This window comes from Onychostoma macrolepis, chromosome 16 (genome assembly GCF_012432095.1).
Source record: "Onychostoma macrolepis isolate SWU-2019 chromosome 16, ASM1243209v1, whole genome shotgun sequence".
Lineage (NCBI taxonomy): Eukaryota > Metazoa > Chordata > Actinopteri > Cypriniformes > Cyprinidae > Onychostoma > Onychostoma macrolepis.
In genome coordinates, this window is record NC_081170.1 from 19,086,914 (window position 1) to 19,104,793 (window position 17,880).

At 35.9% G+C, this 17,880-nt stretch overlaps 2 protein-coding genes across 2 annotated transcripts; one reads left to right on the forward strand and one right to left on the reverse strand.

Annotated features, from left to right (window-relative positions):
• Positions 1 to 5,258: 5,258 nt before the first annotated feature.
• LOC131522024 (E3 ubiquitin-protein ligase TRIM62-like) lies at positions 5,259 to 9,085 on the reverse strand. Its single transcript, XM_058747235.1, has 6 exons — positions 8,587 to 9,085; positions 8,255 to 8,350; positions 7,752 to 7,985; positions 7,467 to 7,540; positions 7,248 to 7,363; positions 5,259 to 6,482 (listed from the first exon to the last, which is right to left on the reverse strand). Exons 1-6 carry the CDS (start codon positions 9,073 to 9,075, stop codon positions 5,962 to 5,964), a joined length of 1,530 nt encoding a protein of 509 aa, XP_058603218.1. The 5' UTR covers positions 9,076 to 9,085; the 3' UTR covers positions 5,259 to 5,961.
• Positions 9,086 to 9,879: 794 nt separating this feature from the next.
• Positions 9,880 to 16,486, forward strand: LOC131521952 (zinc-binding protein A33). The gene is given in 7 exon segments (XM_058747123.1): positions 9,880 to 10,338; positions 10,445 to 10,540; positions 10,660 to 10,893; positions 11,015 to 11,104; positions 15,167 to 15,275; positions 15,471 to 15,800; positions 15,803 to 16,486. Coding segments are annotated over 7 exon segments (1,377 nt in total). The 5' UTR covers positions 9,880 to 9,927; the 3' UTR covers positions 15,910 to 16,486.
• Positions 16,487 to 17,880: the final 1,394 nt, after the last annotated feature.

Consider the following 17,880-nt stretch of genomic DNA (forward strand, 5'->3'; position numbering starts at 1 on the left):
TACCATAAACCATTTAACAGTTTTTTACTGTAGCATTTTCACAGTTTTTAACAGTTAAAATCACGGTAATTTTTTACAGTGTAGGCCTAATTGATGATGTGAATGTTTAAACGAGTGTTTTACAGTTACCTGTTTTGTAAATACAGGTCGGGTCTTTTCACAATGAGAGTTTCACATTGTATCTACTGTGAAAGTGTTGAACATTTGATGGCGAGCCACCCATTTGGATTTCCTGTCTGATTGAGAACTTTGAACTCGGAAGTTCTAAGAATCGTCATGTGGTAGGACTGTTACCAACAAAGGAATTACCAGACATTGGAGAACATTTTGTTGCTTTACCATTTTTTAAAGATTACGTGGATTGCCGAACTGGTTGCATCTGATACACATACACTGATAAACGCACCCACCAACATTTGTTTAAAAAAAAAGGGGGTTTTATTTAATTTTGTTTGTATGCTGGCTATATTCTTTTGTTATTCTGTACAATACTTTCTACTAAAGTTACATTGAAATTTGTCAAAAGGGAATTTGTCTTTTCATTGTGTTACAAGATCTTACTTGAATCTCTTACAAACCTAGTGCTTGTGTATTTTCCTATAGAAGGGTTACATATTCGAGCCACTAGCTGAAAGGATGATTATTCTAGTTTGTTTGTGGAGATTGCTGCAGATTTAACATCAAAGTGTTAGTCACTGACAGCAAAACTGTCTACACCTTTGATTGTACATCTGTGGCCCTACCTTTCTCAGCCAATACACCATCTAAAGCTGATCACCCGTCTCCTCATTATTGCTGCTCTGACCGGCACTAAGGGAGCACATGGGCAGCAAAACACACACACAGACAGTCCAGAATCCTGACAGGTATAGGGTAAATTGACCATTAAATACATACATTACGAACGGTGCTATATCTACTATGATTGTGTTTTGTCTTTTTTCTGCAAGGCCTAATCATATAGGTATGTTATATATTATGAATATAGCAAGATATGAAAAGATAATGTAACAATATTAGACACATTTACAGTCTACTCCTACCTTATCATCTTAGTGAGTTTTTCTTTCAGTCTTGCAAACAGGCCCACCATTCCACTGACAGGCCCTGGCTTGACTAAACATACCAATGGGGCATGTTAATATTATTAATCAAGGTTTATTAATTATATATGTCATTCATTAAAGTATTTGATCATTCTCTGAGATTTACCATTGTTCTAGGTTTGCACCTCTGCTTCATTTTAGTGCAGTCATGTACAGGAGGAATTGAACTGATTCCAAGTTCTGAATAGTGTGCTGTCTGGTACAGTGCTGCAACAGTACGGATGCACAAAGCTGTCCCTGCAGCACAAGAACAACTTGCTGGGAGTCCTTTCAAATGATCTGTTAAGATAATTAAATTGGGTTAAATTCAGTTGCATTTTAACTTGTTACACTGTAAATTAAAATCAAATCAGCGCAAAAGTCATGCAGCATTATCCAGCCTTATTAGCTAGATTTGCTATAAAAAGAAAGCTCCCCGGGCACCGCAAAAAAGTGGCTGCCCACTATCTATCAGGGTGTGTGTTCACTGCTGTGTGTGTGTGTGTGTGTGCGCTTGGCTGGGTGAAATGCAGAGCACAAATTACTCTAACTGTGAAAGGTTATGTACTTACTTTTACAACTTCCCTTACAAAAATTAACCATTGCCTATGGTTTTACTATTAAAGTTAATTAATTAATACATTTATTATATAAAAAATAAATAAAAACAAAAAATGGTTACTATAGTTAAACCATGGATTTACTACACTTATTAATAGTTTTACCATTGTATTGGTATAACCACAGTTGTACAAAATTCTTTTGTTGTGGTAATTTTGTTGTTGTCTGTGCTACTTGCACGTTTCTTTATTTTTACACTGTAAAAGTAAGTTTACGAATATGTAAACCGATAATCCAACTTTTGGCTCCAAAATTATGCATATGTGTATATGTGCATATGTGTATATGTGCCTTGTATTAAATGATTCAAGTGCAAGTGCATAGTAGTAAAGGCCACCTGTTATAAAGTGGAACCTTAATTTCTGTTTCAGTTTCTTCATCATCCTCACAGACTGAGATCAGACCAGGCAGGTCTGTGACTCTCTCCTGTCAGTTGTATTATGATCGAGTCTCTTGTGATACTTTGGTCCGTGCTGAGGGAGTTCAGCTGATCTGGGTGAACCAGGCTGGTGTAAATCTGCAGACAGACTCCAGATATCAGATATCATTCTCCTCAAAACACTATAACAGCACTCTGACTACAACACTCCTGAATGAAGATCACAACAGAGAGTGGAGATGTCTGGATACTCAGAGAAAAGTGAAGACCTCAGCCACATATACTGTCAAGTATTCAGGTAAGAAATCTGCATTTCCTAACTCAATTTCAGAAGGCTCTCTGTCACAGAGACATAATATGATGATTAATAATGTCATTCATTCAGGACAAACTGAAGGTTTATGGGCTGCAGCTCACTATTTCACTCTCATAAAAATGTCTTCTTTTTACATTATATTATACATTTATCACAAATAGGGAAAAATCACAAACGTTTTGGCTCAAGGCCTTCTTCAGTGTGTTAAACAATTCAATCCCTCCACACACTTTTTAAATTGTTAATTATATTGATGTCATCGTTCATTAACCAGTGTTCAGTTCCTAAAAACACGCGTGTTACCATTTAAATACTGGTCAATTTCCAAGTATATACAATATAGATCATCACATCCACCAATACTCTACATAATATACCTCAAACTCGAACATGAATTACATAGGATTCCATGTTTACCACTATTGTACAAACAAGCAGTTTAAATGAACAATCACCATTATCATTACATCAAATAAAATTTTAATGTATAACAATGGAAAGTTCAATGATCATTGTTTTCAATGTTTTTGCAAGTTCAATGTTTTTGCGAGTGCAGGTCATGATTTCATATACTAAGTAATTAAATAGATTGACGCACCAAAATAAAAGATCAAGGGACAGAAGAGCGCGGTGTTAACAGCTTTGTGAAACTCTCATAAAAATGAGCACAAATAACTTTATGTGGTTATATTGTAACCATGTGGGCCATTACTGAGTGTTAGGGGTTCCTCAGAAAAACCCTACCTATCTTCATTATCGCTGAGCAGAATTTCTGCATCGATGACCTTTTTGGAGGCAAGATCATGCCTTCATAGCTACACTGTATCTTACACCTTAATTACTGCATGTAACTAACGTGCAGTTTTTAAACTGCAAAATACTAGCCTAATTTTTAACAGTTAATGCATGACAACAAACAAATATCATCTAACCAGGAAGCTGCTCACAATTATACATTTATGTCTGGTTTCTCCTCCTTGTCCTTAACTGTCTAACTGAGCCATAACAGCTGGCCGAGTCTTACTTTCAGCATATTTCAGGAGTGTTCAAACTTGGTCCTGAAGGGGCACTGTCCTGCAAAGTTTAGCACCAACTTACCTCAGCACACCTGCCTGGAAGTTTCTAGTATGCCTAAGACCTTGGCTGCATCCAAAAACTTAGGCAGCTGACTTGCTGCCTCGCTGCCTTATGAGGCAATGACTTTACAGGCAGCATTTTTGCACGAAGGCACCGCACAAAACTGATTTTGGACAGGCTTCTGAGGCAGCGTGACGGTTTAATGATCTACAACAAAATAGAATGAGTTTTGGTGATAACTAAACGAATATTTAATTACTGTAATGCTAATTTCTCGCTAGAAATAACATCAAAAGTGCAAAAAGTTCATCAGAAATATACATTTACACACAAACTAACCACCAAACGCAACTTTCAGACACCTTATTTATTTTTTAGCTCAGCCGTCACGGAATGGAACGCACAGGATTGTGGGATATCAAAGGCAGCGAAGGATACATCTGTGCTGCCTTCAAAAATCGATCAGATGAAGGTATCTCATGAGACAGGAAGTGAAGCTACCTTTGGATTCGGACGTGCCTTGATGCCTTCCTACCTTGGAATGTGTCTTCTGAAGGCAATATTTTTCAGTTTTCGGATGCAGCCCTTGATTAGCTGGTTCAGGTGTGTTTAATTGGTGTTGGAGCTAAACTCTGCAGGACAGTGGCCCTCCAGGACCACCAGAGAACTCCAAGTTTGAAATAATAAATACATACATACATAAAAACACATTTGGTGACTTGGGGGACCTAAGCAGCCACTTATTGATTGAAACAGCCTTAAAATGGTAACACACACCAAAACTATTGACCACTAAACCACTGTAAACAATAATGATGGATCACAAGCTTTATGTCATGATGTAATTATCAAGTATGAAATTATGATAATAATGTTCAACAGTGTGGTGCATCTAAACATCCATTTTCAAGCCAAACTACAGCAGCAGCTACACAACAAGGTACATGATGACTGACACATATTAGAAGTGTTTCACTTCTCTTGCACTTGCTTTATAATTAAATAATGCAAATAATCCAAACAGGAATAAAATGAATGTTTATTACTTGTATGGTTTTTGCATCTCTACAATACAGTGCATGTGAACTAAATTCCTTCAACCTATATAGCCTGATATATAGATCATTGATCACTCAGATCACTTCAGCAACACTTACTACACAACAATGCATTTATTACTTATACTTACTCATTCATGTCACATTATGTTTGAACTGAACTAATAGTCATGATTCACAGGTCCAGCTGGCACAGAATCAGAACCTATAGTCTGTATGACTGCTGCATCATTATTAGGTATGAAATGACTTTGCATGCACTGAAACTATCAGTGAATTTGTAATGGTTTGTCAATAATTGATCATTGTTTTATACCCTATGAGCAATTTACAGTTTCACAGATTCTTTCTTTCTCTCTATCATCTGTCCGCACATCTTTCCTGTAGTGATTGTGATTATTGTTGAGATTGCAGTGTATGCTGCTCCTACTGTGATTCTTCTTCAGATCATCTGTGCAAGAAGAGCTGGTGAGACTTGAGCATCACAGAATCTGAGGATGCACATCATTCTGCAGTCATGACAGTGTAATCAATCAATCAGTCAATCAATCAATAAATGAGTTCATTAATTAATCAATTGACCAATTAATCAACTAATTAATTATTTCTTATTTAAGAGGTCAGTAAATTGTTTTTATTGATATATCTTGTAGGAAGGAAGAACTCTCACCACCCAGAGGAAATAGAGATGCCTACAGTATTACAACAAAACACTATGTAAATAATAAGATTAAAGCAAGATTTATTTCAAATTTTATGGATATTATAGATATTTGCATACAGCTGTTCTATATTATACAGATTGCTTTAAATATGATATCAAATACAGTGATCAACAAAGCAAGACAGGTACCTTAATAAACATGAATTGTTTTGTTTTGTTTTTCACACAGACAGAAATCATAAAATAAATAAATTTTACATTTTTTTTTTTCACTGATCATTTCAATGCTGGGAAAATACTTATGTTTCCTCTTAACCCTAATAAGAAAATACATGAATGATTGTATTTTTCACCCACAACATGCTTCAGCATGATTTTATGTAAAGTATTTTAAGTATAAATACATAAATTCACAATTTGAAAATCTCTTCTTTTTTTGGTCTACAAATGGTGGTGAAAATGTATTTGAGTATATAAAAAATATATATATACTCCAAAATTTTATACTCCAAAAAAGTATAAAAGCAGTTGAGGTATTTAACCCTGATATTGGGTTAATATCAGGGTTAAATACCTGATATTAAGGGGGTTTTTTTTTTTTTTTTTTTTTTTTATAAAAATATTATCATGATGTCACAACTGTAAAGCTCAAAACATCTTTGTTATAATCTGATTTTTGATGATCCCTGTATGTCTCAATTTCAAATCTGAGACATTTATCATGTCTCAAAAAATTAGCAGCTAGTAACTGTGCTAGCATGTTAGCGTTTGTCAGCGTTGAACTCATATGAGCAGACAGTGAGAGGATCACTGTTCCTTCCATCCAGATAAAGTCCTGGAACCAGAGTCAGACAGCAAGGCTTCTTTGAGCTGTAGTTTATCTGGGCCAAGCGAGACATGTTGTCAGCGTTATAGAACGACACCTGCTTTCTCTCACAGTCCAGATACAGCCCTATTTTCTGTGGTTTGTCTTGAGTATTTAATGTAGTGTCCTTTCCATCACAGGTCAGAACGTATCCTTTACTGTGTTTAAGGTGGAGCAGGATCTCACTCTCAGCTGACTTTGCTGCACCCATCTTAACTCCCACAGTCCAGTCTGGCTTTTCTCTGACCTCTATTTCCCAGTAGTGCTGGCCAGTTTGGAAGTTTTCCTCTGAAACTGTACCAGGGTTGAAATCTTTATATAGACCAGTCGTTCTGTCAGCTTGTCGGATTCTGGCGCCCCCTGGAGACACTTTTAAATATGACTGTCCAGGATTTTTCAGGGTCAAACTCTCAGGAACTACAACACAGACAGGAACATTATTAAAAGGCAGATTACTTGTTTAATGAGAAGTTTTAGCAATTCTTACAAGACAGCACTGTGCTGAACATTCTGGTTACAGTTTGTTTTAAACCCATAATCATAAAAATGTAACTTTTGAAATTAATTCCCCAAACCACTAAATGTACAGATTTCCTCCATTTTTAAGAAATTACGGTTAAAGTTTGAAAATCTCCTGTTGATTTTCATTAATAAAATGTATAATAAAGTATTCAACTGACTAAATATGTCATTGTGATTATAATTTGCATATTTTTCACTGATGTCTGATGCAATTGTATTAGTGAATTGTGATTGGTCTTAGCTACCTTTACAAAAACTGCCAAATATGTCAATGATAAAGATGAGGATGTGTCTTTTAAAAATCTGTGTCAAGTTCTTAGAAATGTAATATTTAAATTATATCTTATTTATTGATTGATTGATTCATGAATTCTAATAGGTTTTATACTTTTAAAAAAAATTTTAATTATCATTAGTATTATTAGTATTACTATTTAATGTATTTTTTAATCATTTAATAGATCTGCCGTAAGTAAGTAAGTTCTCACACACAGCTGACAGAAAACAAGACAAATACAGGATCATGACAAGCACAGTACCAGTGTCTAAAATTTAACCCCACTTAGCACTTTTCTTTATAAGTGCTGGCATTTTCCAGGAATGCAAATCTTGTTTCACTTTAGCTGAATTTTACAACGTGTGTTTTGTCATATACTTCACCTGGTTTGACGGATCCCAGCATCTCTTTCCACACAAAGAACTGCAGGTGAGTTTCATGAGGGCCAAGAAAGAGAGAGTTAGGAAGCACAGTGAGATCTTTCACCCTTGACATGTACCTGAAAGTTATAGAGAAAGTCAGCAAAGCAAAACCTAATTCCTACCCTACACACTGATATCATTTAGACCTAAATAACAGTAATATCATTGTGTTTTATTTACTTGATATTTGATGGTGTCATGTCGGCTTTCTGCTTCATATTCTTTGTCATTGGAAATCCTTTTTCATTCCACCACTGCAGACAAATACACTAATTATGTGCTTTATTTATTATGTACAGTGTAAAGCATAACTGTAATTGAAAACTCAAAGGTAATGCATTATAATAGATCCTAATAGATTATAAATAAATTGTGATAACTGTTTTTTTTTTTTTGTTTTTAACAAAACTGTCCCTTTTAAAAAACAAAACCATTTAAAAATAAAACGGTCATGTAATGTGTGACCTGTAGAAAGTGATCAGGCTGCTCAATCTCCAAGGCCGATTGCAAAATAATCTCCTTCTCTTTGTTCTCCATGAACCGTCTGTTTATCACAGACTGATTATTCTGCATGAATTCTGTAACTTTCTTCTCCTCCTTCTCCAACTGTTTCTTCACCGCATCCTCTTTTTGTCTCAAGAACTGGTGCATTTCTTCAAACTGAGCAGAGATCCGGGTTGATAAAGTTTTGGATTTATCCTAAATGGATAGAAAAAAAAAAACATAGATTGTGGCTTTAAGTTAGTGATTTGTTTTGTTGTCATTCTTACCTTGTGGAGCTATTTCTATACCCCCTTTTTTGTGTGTGTGTGACCTAATATATTTGGTTTATTAAATTAAAAATGCAAAAAGTATTTTTTTAACAAATGTCATGAATTACTAATTGATGATAATAGCAGTTTTTGGGGGAAGGGGGTGAAATACACACACACACACACACACACACACACACACACATACTTTGATACCTCAGTTTTGGTGATCTCGGTTGTCTGTTGTTGGATCATGTAATCCAGCTGTCCATTTTCTTTGGCAAGAAAACCCAACACAGTCTTCAGCTCCCCCTAGAGAAAAAGACATGTCAGGCACATTTGAAAACACTGACAGAGAACAATGAAGCTTCTCTGGATATCTGAAATTAAATAAGCCTGGGATTCAAATTTAGAAACCTAATTATGCCATGAATAACATTGCACAAATAGCATAGGTTGAAAGACACTTAAAAGCAAGAAAGGAGCTTTTAAGCTGCAGTGCTTTCATCAGGAAGTCAGATTTGACTCATATATAAATAGTTGTTTACCTTGTTGATCTGTGCAGCTTCTTTCACTGGTTTAAAGACGTGTCCTTTATGTTTGTCTCCATCCCTGCAGATAACACATACCAGCTTCTGATCAGTCTCACAGAACAGTTTAAGTTTCTCATCGTGTTCTGAACACATCAACCTCCCTTCCATTTCTGAGAGCTTTAAGCTTGCTTTTCCTTCTTTAGGTGTAGATTCCATTTTCAGCTCGACAAGGTGCTCTCTCACAGTGGAGGTCATGTTCCTCAATAAACGGCTGGATTTCAGGTCTTCTTCGTCGTACGGACTTTGGCATTCTGGGCAGGCTTTTGGTCCCAGACTGGCCTGCATGTGGCCCGTGATACACTTCCGGCAGAACGAGTGTTCGCAAGAAAGTGTAACTGGGTCGGTAAAATCGCTCCAGCACACCGAGCACTTTATTTGTAAAGACAAAGCTGAATGCATTTTTGGTTCCTTCCTCAGCTGTGTTCTGCCAACACCTTGTTTCATTAGCGAACACTTTCAGTTTCATATTTGGTTTGCATAACTAGGTAGGGTTCTTCCCACAGGTTATATAACTCAGAAAGTAACCAAACCGGAATATCACACCTTACACCTATAAACCTTTAAAAATATAGAATACAGACTAAGATTGTATCGTATAGGAACAAATAGTTTTCAGTCAATGCTTGTACTAAGCAAAGACAGGTCCATTGTCAATTTCTATTCACAACCTTTTCTATTATAATAACAGTTGAACAAATATTTTGAACTTTTTTGCACCCCACAAAAATCACCCAATGTAGTTAGGGAGAAATATGGTTGTGAAAATCCATAAACCATTTTCAACATTTGTAACACAAAGTTCTCAGCTTAGCTGATTATTCTATAAGAAAAGTCCAGCAAATTTCATAAAATTACAGTTTTTCACTTAGTAACGAAAAACTACATCGATACTGTGATAACACTTTACAATACAGTGCTATTCATTGGTACGTCATATTGGTTATACTATATTATAAACAAATATAAATATACAATCATAGTAGTCTATATTTATATATTACCAGTAACCTAATAAATACTGTAAAACTGTTGTACCTTTTTAGTTCATAACATCTAGTGCATTAACTAATACTAATTAATTAAACCCTGTTTTAAATTGTTGCCAGTACTGTTTTTATAAGGGTTTTTTTAAGCATTCTTGAATTCAGTGCAGAAGTATGCAAAACATTTTGTTCTCTGATGTGAGAGGGTGTGATCTGACTCAAAGGACTGGACAAACATTACAACTTCATTGTTCCATCAGGAAAGTCTGCTAGTCTGACTACAACAGGTGAAACTTTCTGTTTTTCGTTGAACATGGCTTCAACACTTTCTCTCTACCTCATGTGTCCAGTGTGTTTGAGTGACTTCAACGATCCAGTAAGTTTCCCTTGTGAGCACGTTTTCTGCCGACAGTGTATTACAAGTTATTTGGAATCCCACGAAGGTGCTCACAAATGCCCGGAATGCAGACAAAACTTCACCAGACAAGATCTTAAAGGTAACCGAGTGCTGAGAAATGTTGTGGACGTCTTACAACAACAAAAACCCAAGACAAGACAACAGTCGCCAAAGAATGCTCAAGAAATGCTATGCTCTGAGCATATGGAACCACTTAAACTTTTCTGTGAGAATGACCAGAGATTGGTTTGCCTCATCTGCAAGGAGGGAGAGAAACACGGTGGACACAGTTTCAAGCCTGTAAAAGAAGCTATGGAGATCAGTGAGGTTGTTAATTATTTATTAATTAAACAAATAAGATGCGACAGTTGAGATGAAAATGTTGTGTTGAGACTGAGATGAAAATGTTGTGTTGTTGCTATTGTTCATTTAGAAGGTTGTGAGGGAAGCACTGAGATTTATTTTACATGACAACAAACAAATGGGCGACATGATCTTGAGTCAGATGCTTGAAATGACAAAGTCTATGGTAAGGTTATGAACATACATTACTATGTTGTTGTTTCCTCATGTTTTTGATCTGTCACTCTCAACTTTTTTGTCTGTCTGTCACATTTCTTCTACTATTCACATAATGTGAATCCACAGGAAAGAGCCAAACGTCTTGAGGAAAAGATGCATGCTCAGTTTAACAAAATGCATGACTTCTTGAGGAAAAAGGAGGAAGAAATGGTAAGGCAACTCCGGAGACAAGCAAGCAGTGCCAAAGTATCAATGAAGCAAAATGCATAATTTTTATCAAAGTTGCAAATAAATGGAAGCAACCAGGAGTTCATATTGGAGTCAGGACTACAGATGAGCCAACCTGAGAGGTTTTTAGAGGTAATTTCATTCTATTTTCCTTAACACAAATACAAATATCAGTACCATATTTGAACTATAATTTATCAGAATTTGCATGGTAGATTTCATTAAGCTTCTAAACAGTTTCCAATGTTTTCAGTGGTGGAGTGAAAAAGGTTTCCCTTTGGTTGATGCAATCTCACTCAGTGAGAACAAAGACATCAAGTCTGCTCTGCCAACCAAGTAAGATGTAAAATGCATTTTCACATACATTTTTTGCCTGCTTTGCCTGTTGTCCTCAATATTTTGAATGTGTATGCACGTAAGACGCTGACGGCAATGCGACTGTCACAATTTGTCGCAATTAACTTCTAATTTGCGAGTGAAGCCTGTAGGTGTCTGTTTGGCTGCATTTACTTTGTGCTTTCTGTAGCAAGACTGTGAGATCATATTTCACTTATTGACTATGTATGAATGGATGGATGAATGAATAGCTACCCGTATAATACCCATGCTCAACATTACTTTTGGAAGAAACACATTATGGGTTAAAATAAATAATTATATTTCAGCTTTTTATTCTTAACCAGCCGTTATGCAGAAGTAGAAGTAGTATGTATTAAATATGAGAGTTTGATATTTTTCATGGCAATGGTTTTGACTGATTGTGATATTTTCAATGCATCCAAAGCCTACGTTGCATCCAAAAGTACCACATCCCACAGTGTGGTTCTTGGAACCCAATATCTCTCCTGGAAAGGTCTCCTTGTGAGATTCTGACCAGTAGAGACCTTCTGTCACAGATGCAGGCCTCAATATAGCACCCCTGCTTCAAGATGTGGAAACTGTGGGTTTGGCCACAGAGGTGGCCCACTCCTAAATTCTGATCTCTTAACTAAGGTTGATGGGACCTAGAGAGCTGTCTCCAAAGTTTATGCTTTGAAGTGGCGACTCTTTGTGTGAACAGCGCCCTTTAGACTCAGACAAGGATTGAAGAGTGAAGAAGCTTTCAGAGGAGCTTGGAGTGAAGACAGTGGCGGCTCCAGGATTTTTTTGTTGGGGGTGCTGGGGGCTTAACCATTCAGAGGGGGTGCTAAAAAACTAATTAAATTGAGAAAAAGTAATGAACGCCTAAATTTAGCTATCAGTTTTTTATATACAGCAGCTTCGAAAAAGGCATATTTAACTTTTTTCCTGTGGTATTAAACTCATATGTTACTGTTATTAGTAATATAACTTCTAATGCCAACTGCCAAATATGACACTTACAAAGTAATATAATTTATGAATGAATATAGAAAAGAAAGAAAGTTGGGATTTTTTATTTTTTTCATTGTTTTATTTTTTATTTTATTTTTTATTTTTACACATATCTAGTAATTTTTTTCTGACCATCAAGTGTCAGTCACTCAATGTCAACTGTTAGGAAAACATGGTAAATTCTAACCATTTCCAATAGATAGTGCCGACAATTCGTAAAACTATTTCCACATGGGCACGCATTGTGGGCGATAACCTCCCTGTGCTGATTTGCATCGTATCATGTGTCGATAATAGCCAGAGATATTGTCAAAAGCATCAAAAATTGGCCTGTTACATTCTTCTTATTATTAGGCCTATTATTATTATTATTATTATTAGATTACTTTTATTATTAAATGACATGAAATTATTGCCCCGCATGATGCGCTGTGAGGATAATAAAATAGGCTAGCTTACTCCTCATTGAAAATGTTTTTAAAAAGGTTTTTAATTCTAAAAAGGTCTATTAATTTATACAATGAATTATAGGCCTATAATTATTATTATTAACACTGCAGTCATCAATGAAAATTCAGAGCAGCTTTATTTCATGCACTGATTTTGAAAAACAACCTGTTTAACGCGAAATACGTTTCTTCTCATGTTTTTCACTTTACGAGCCATAAGAGAAATATTAAGGGTATAATTTAAGACAGTTATATACCATTATCAGCATATGTTAAAGTAGATTCGTCTCTCGTTGTTTCAGAGAGAATATGTGCCATTAATGCAGCGTTAGCCGTCAGTTTTTTTACTTTCACTTTCTCTAGTGAATTGACTGAAGTTCACCGTCTTACGCAAAGTTTGCTTGACCCCTCCCCCATTTTATCAATTGTTTATAGGCCACATAGTAAGCACTTTTTTTTTTTTTTTTTTTTTTAGGTTTTTAATGTTAATTTTCAATGTTAATGAGAGTGCAACCGACAGTTAAAAAACAGTTAAATCATTTGGAAATCCTTGGGGGGGCTGTGCCGGGGCTAAGCAAGTTTCTGATGGGGATATAACCCCGTCAAGCCCCGCCCTAGCGCCGCCACTGAGTGAAGATATAGGCATAGGTGTTTTTCCATTGATTCCTCCATCCTAATTTTCTTTCCTTGCATCCTTTCCTAACATTCTAAAGGGGGTGGCGCTAAGACACAAGTTAAGGAAGCAAGGAAAGAAACGATGATGCACAAATAAAACACTTTCAGACAGAAGATGAAAACAGGTGCTGCAACACTGTAAATTATGTAAAGAATAATTGAAGACAATCCATTGAATTCTAGAAAATAATGCTTAAGTCTGAATGCTGTAAGTCTTAGCCTCACCCCCTGAATGTGAGAAAAGTATGTGAAAGAAAATCATTAGCTGCAGCCGATTATTTAAGAAATTCATAATAAACATTAATACAGCAAGATGCCCACTGTGGGCAGGAAATTGAGCCCTTCACAGGCAGCCTACTGTGCCAGTAAGAAATGTGGGGCACGTGTGGGGGTGTGGCTGGCAGGCAGGCAGGAAAGGGTAAGGCCCAACAAGGCAAGGCCGGAACAGGATACAATCAGGGAAGTTACGACGACAAACTGGCACAAGGAGAATAAATAGGGAGCAAATGAGGAGGGTAATGAGGAAAACACAGGTGGGGCAAATTAACCAATAATCAGGTAACAAGATGGGTGGGGTCAAGACAATTGACATGAGAGCACATGGCACACAGAAAACAAAGACAAAAGCCATGTGCTCACACAAAACAAAAACACAAGCACATGGCAAGCAAAACAAATCACTAGCCATGTGCAAAACAGGACACAACACGCAGCTAATGAGAATACTCATACGCCACGTGTTCACACAAGACATGACAACATGAAAAGCACGCAGCCATTGAAAAACGCAAACTGCGTGCAACACCACAAGATGACAAGAAAATTCTGGACACAAAACACAACACACGTGGACAGAAGACTGCACGGACGAGCGAACTCGAGACTGCACGCTCACACGACAAGACAGAACATAGAGCGCGTCTCCGAGTCCGAACCCGACACGAAACCGAAACTCAAGACATGAGTGCCGGGATCCGAACACCATGCTCCAACATGAAACACCTGACATACTGTTATTACCTCATGTCATATAGATGCTAGAAACTATTTTACTAATATAATCGTCAGAGCAGCCCTAACAGCACGTTTCTGTGCGAGTGTGTGTCCGTACTGTATGTGTGTGAGTTTGTAAAGGAGAGAGACAGTCTTTTTTATCTTATTGTTTATTGGTTCTTATTCTGGCTGTAAGGACCTTTGAAATAACTGAAATCATTTGGTCAAAGTAACATAGAGATGTAATGGCAGTCAAAGCACATCTTAGAACATTTGTCAGCCAACCAGATTCAAGGATTCAATGAAAAATAATCTGTTTTTTGAGCTTTAAATTATGCAAACCTATTAGACCACCACAAAATCAGCAATCTGTAAATACATTGCCAGAATAAAAAGCTAGGCTATAAATGAACTACACCACATTCACATTGTGTGTCTTAGAATAAAACATGAAAATATCTTGAGCTTGTGTTAACCACATTCCTTATTTTATTTAATGAAATCTCACAAATTATAATTTTTAAAAAAAGTCTTTAGCTTAGATTCTTACATTCAGTGTGGCTTAAAAACATTTGAAACAATTATATTCTACAGATTTAAAGGGATAGTTCACCCAAAAATGAAAATTCTGTCATCATTTACTCACCCTCAAGTAGTTCCAAACCTGTATGAATTTCTTTGTTCTGCCGAACACAAAGGAAGATATTTTGAAGAAAGTTTGTAACCAGGCTGTTTTGGGGCACCATTCATTTCCATAGTAGGAAAAAAAATACTATGGAAGTCAATGGTGCCCCAGAACTGCTATGTTTCCCACATTCTTCAGAATATCTTCCTTTGTGTTCAGCAGAACAAAGACATCCATACAGGGTTGGAACTACTTGAGGGTGAGTAAATGATGACAGAATTTTCATTTTTGGGTGAACTATCCCTTTAAGTCAAGACATGATGGTACTCGAGTGATTTCTGACCACTTCACCCTTGGCCCTTATGAAACTGACCTGCCACTAATTGTTTGGAGAGACATGCTAGGCTCTGTTAAAAAAGGTGAGTTGGGTCTAAAGCAACACTTCACATAATGTTTTATGTAACATAATTTAACATTTTTTGTTTCTTGCCCATGCAGTTTCTGTTGTTACACTTTATAGGTCATCAGATTTACGTAAACATGAGTTTTCTATTATATATTAAGTTTCATTTAATTTCAAGAATGTTTGTTTCTTGTAATCTTTTTTTCTTTAGACCTATCAGATACATCTACAATAGACAAAGACCTGAAACTGACTATCAAAAAAGATAGCCATCTGCGGTCTCAAGAGGAAGATTGCTTTGCCAAATTCCAGAAGTTTCACAATGGTTATAAGGACAATTATGTGGAGAACATACAGCCTGGTCAGGTGTACTGGGAGGTTGACGTAGGAACTGAAGCAGGATGGGAACATGGACTTACAGTTAGATATTACCCAAAGGAGAAAAAAGGTTCTGTCTGGCAGACACTGTTTTCTAAATGTTTTGAGAACATATCTCTTTCTGTAAAGAATGACAGACTGTATGCTGTAAGGGCAGGTGAAGAAACCCCAGCAGAGTCGGGGTTTATGTGGACAGTGAGAAATGTCAGGTTGTTTTTTGCAATGCAGACAATATGACTCTCCTTCACACAGTGTGGTGTGGAGATAAATAGATTTATATAGAAATCAAACATTCCATTTACTAAACCTGCTTTGAATTATAAGTTACATTTATAAACCATTTAGTCTGAGAAACAGTCTGGTCATCCAATTCATTTTGATATAAATTATAATTATTGTATAAATATTTTGATTATTGTTATAAATCTTCCTCAGTCTACCTATTGGGCTGAAGATAATATTTTGAGTACTAGACAAAAACTCTGATTCTGAGTACCAGACAAAACTTTAACAAGTTTTGGGTACCAGACAAAATGTATATTTGCTGACAGGATGTCAGCACAATCTAACAAAATAAACAACTTGTCCAACATAATGTCATTTGATGTGGTTTGACGTCATGTTTAAACTGTATGTCTTACTTTAAAAAAAGAGTTGATCCTATGCAGATCAGGCCCACTATAAATCTGACAACATCTAAAGTGATGCTGGGGAAACAGAGAAATGTTGATTAAAAATAAGAAGAAAATAAATAATGACAAAATTAAAGCAAAAAAACAACTATTTTTTCACACAGTATCGTATGTGAAATGATTTGAGAACAATCTACAGGTGCATCTCAATAAATTAGAATGTCGTGGAAAAGTTCATTTATTTCAGTAATTCAACTCAAATTGTGAAAGTCGTGTATTAAATAAATTCAATGCACACAGACTGAAGTAGTTTAAGTCTTTGGTTCTTTTAATTTTTAGTGAATTGTTGGCCTTCTGGAAAGTATGTTCATTTACTGTATTTATAGGCCCATTCCTATTTACAAAGCAAAAGGAGCCCCTACCAAGTATTGAGTACATATACAGTAAATGATCATACTTTCCAGAAGGCCAACAATTCACTAAAAATGTTTGTTTTTTTAATTGGACTTTATAGGATTTTTAGGGTTTGGTAGGTGGAGGAAAACTTTGATAACATTTTTTTTTTAAACTGAAAGTGATAAGGGTAACACTTTACTATAAGCTGTCATTTGTTCACATTAGTTAATGTATTAACTAACATGAACAAACAATGAACAATGCATTTATTACACGATTTATTAATCTTAGTTAATGTTAGTTAATGAAAATACAGTTGTTCCTTGTTTATTCATGTTAGTTCACAGTGCATTAACTAATGTTAACAAACACAACTTGTGATTTTAATAATGCGATAAGCAAATGCTGAAATTAACATTAACTAAGATTAATAAATGCTGTAGAAGTATTGTTTATTCTTAGTTCATGTTTACTAATGTCGTTAACTATTGAACCTTATTGTAAAGTGTTACCGTGATAAGTGATTAAAGGAGGAATAAAATCAAATGTTTTCAACTCCCTGCTTTTCAAAATGTTACAAAGCTTGTAGAATTGAACGCATTCAGCTTAGGAGCATTTAATGACTTTTTACGGATGTCTGCTGGAGTCTTTTTATCTTAAAGGACGTGCTGAAGGATGGACGTGCTGAAGGAGTTTTTTGCCAAAGACAACAAAGAACTGAATGATATGGCACAAACCACTGAAAATTAATGGATTAAGGTAAAACTATTTATTATTAGTAGTAGTAGAGTAGAAGTAGCCTTGCTCTCAGAACAGATCTCTTGTGGATTTGGGGGAGATGCAGCTGTTTTTGAGAAAGCAGGAAGAGGAAGTGAAGAAACAGCTGGAGACATGGAAAAGGAATGCAGAGGCCATGCAGACTAACTTTTTAGGATAAACAGCTGCAAGAGACAGAACCACGTGTGCAGTCTGCACTGAGAATGACTCCAGCTGAGCACTTTCTACAGGTCATATAAAAATAACATTACTTCATTTGTCCTGTTGGCATATCTTTATATATAGGGTGAAAAATCAATATAAACTACTGCAATTTAAAGTCTTACATTCACATTTACACTTACTCAATTAGCAGACACTTTTCTGAGAAGCAACAAATGAGAAAAATCACAAACAATTTGTCCTAATATATCTTCTAGTTCTGTAATTCTTGAAATG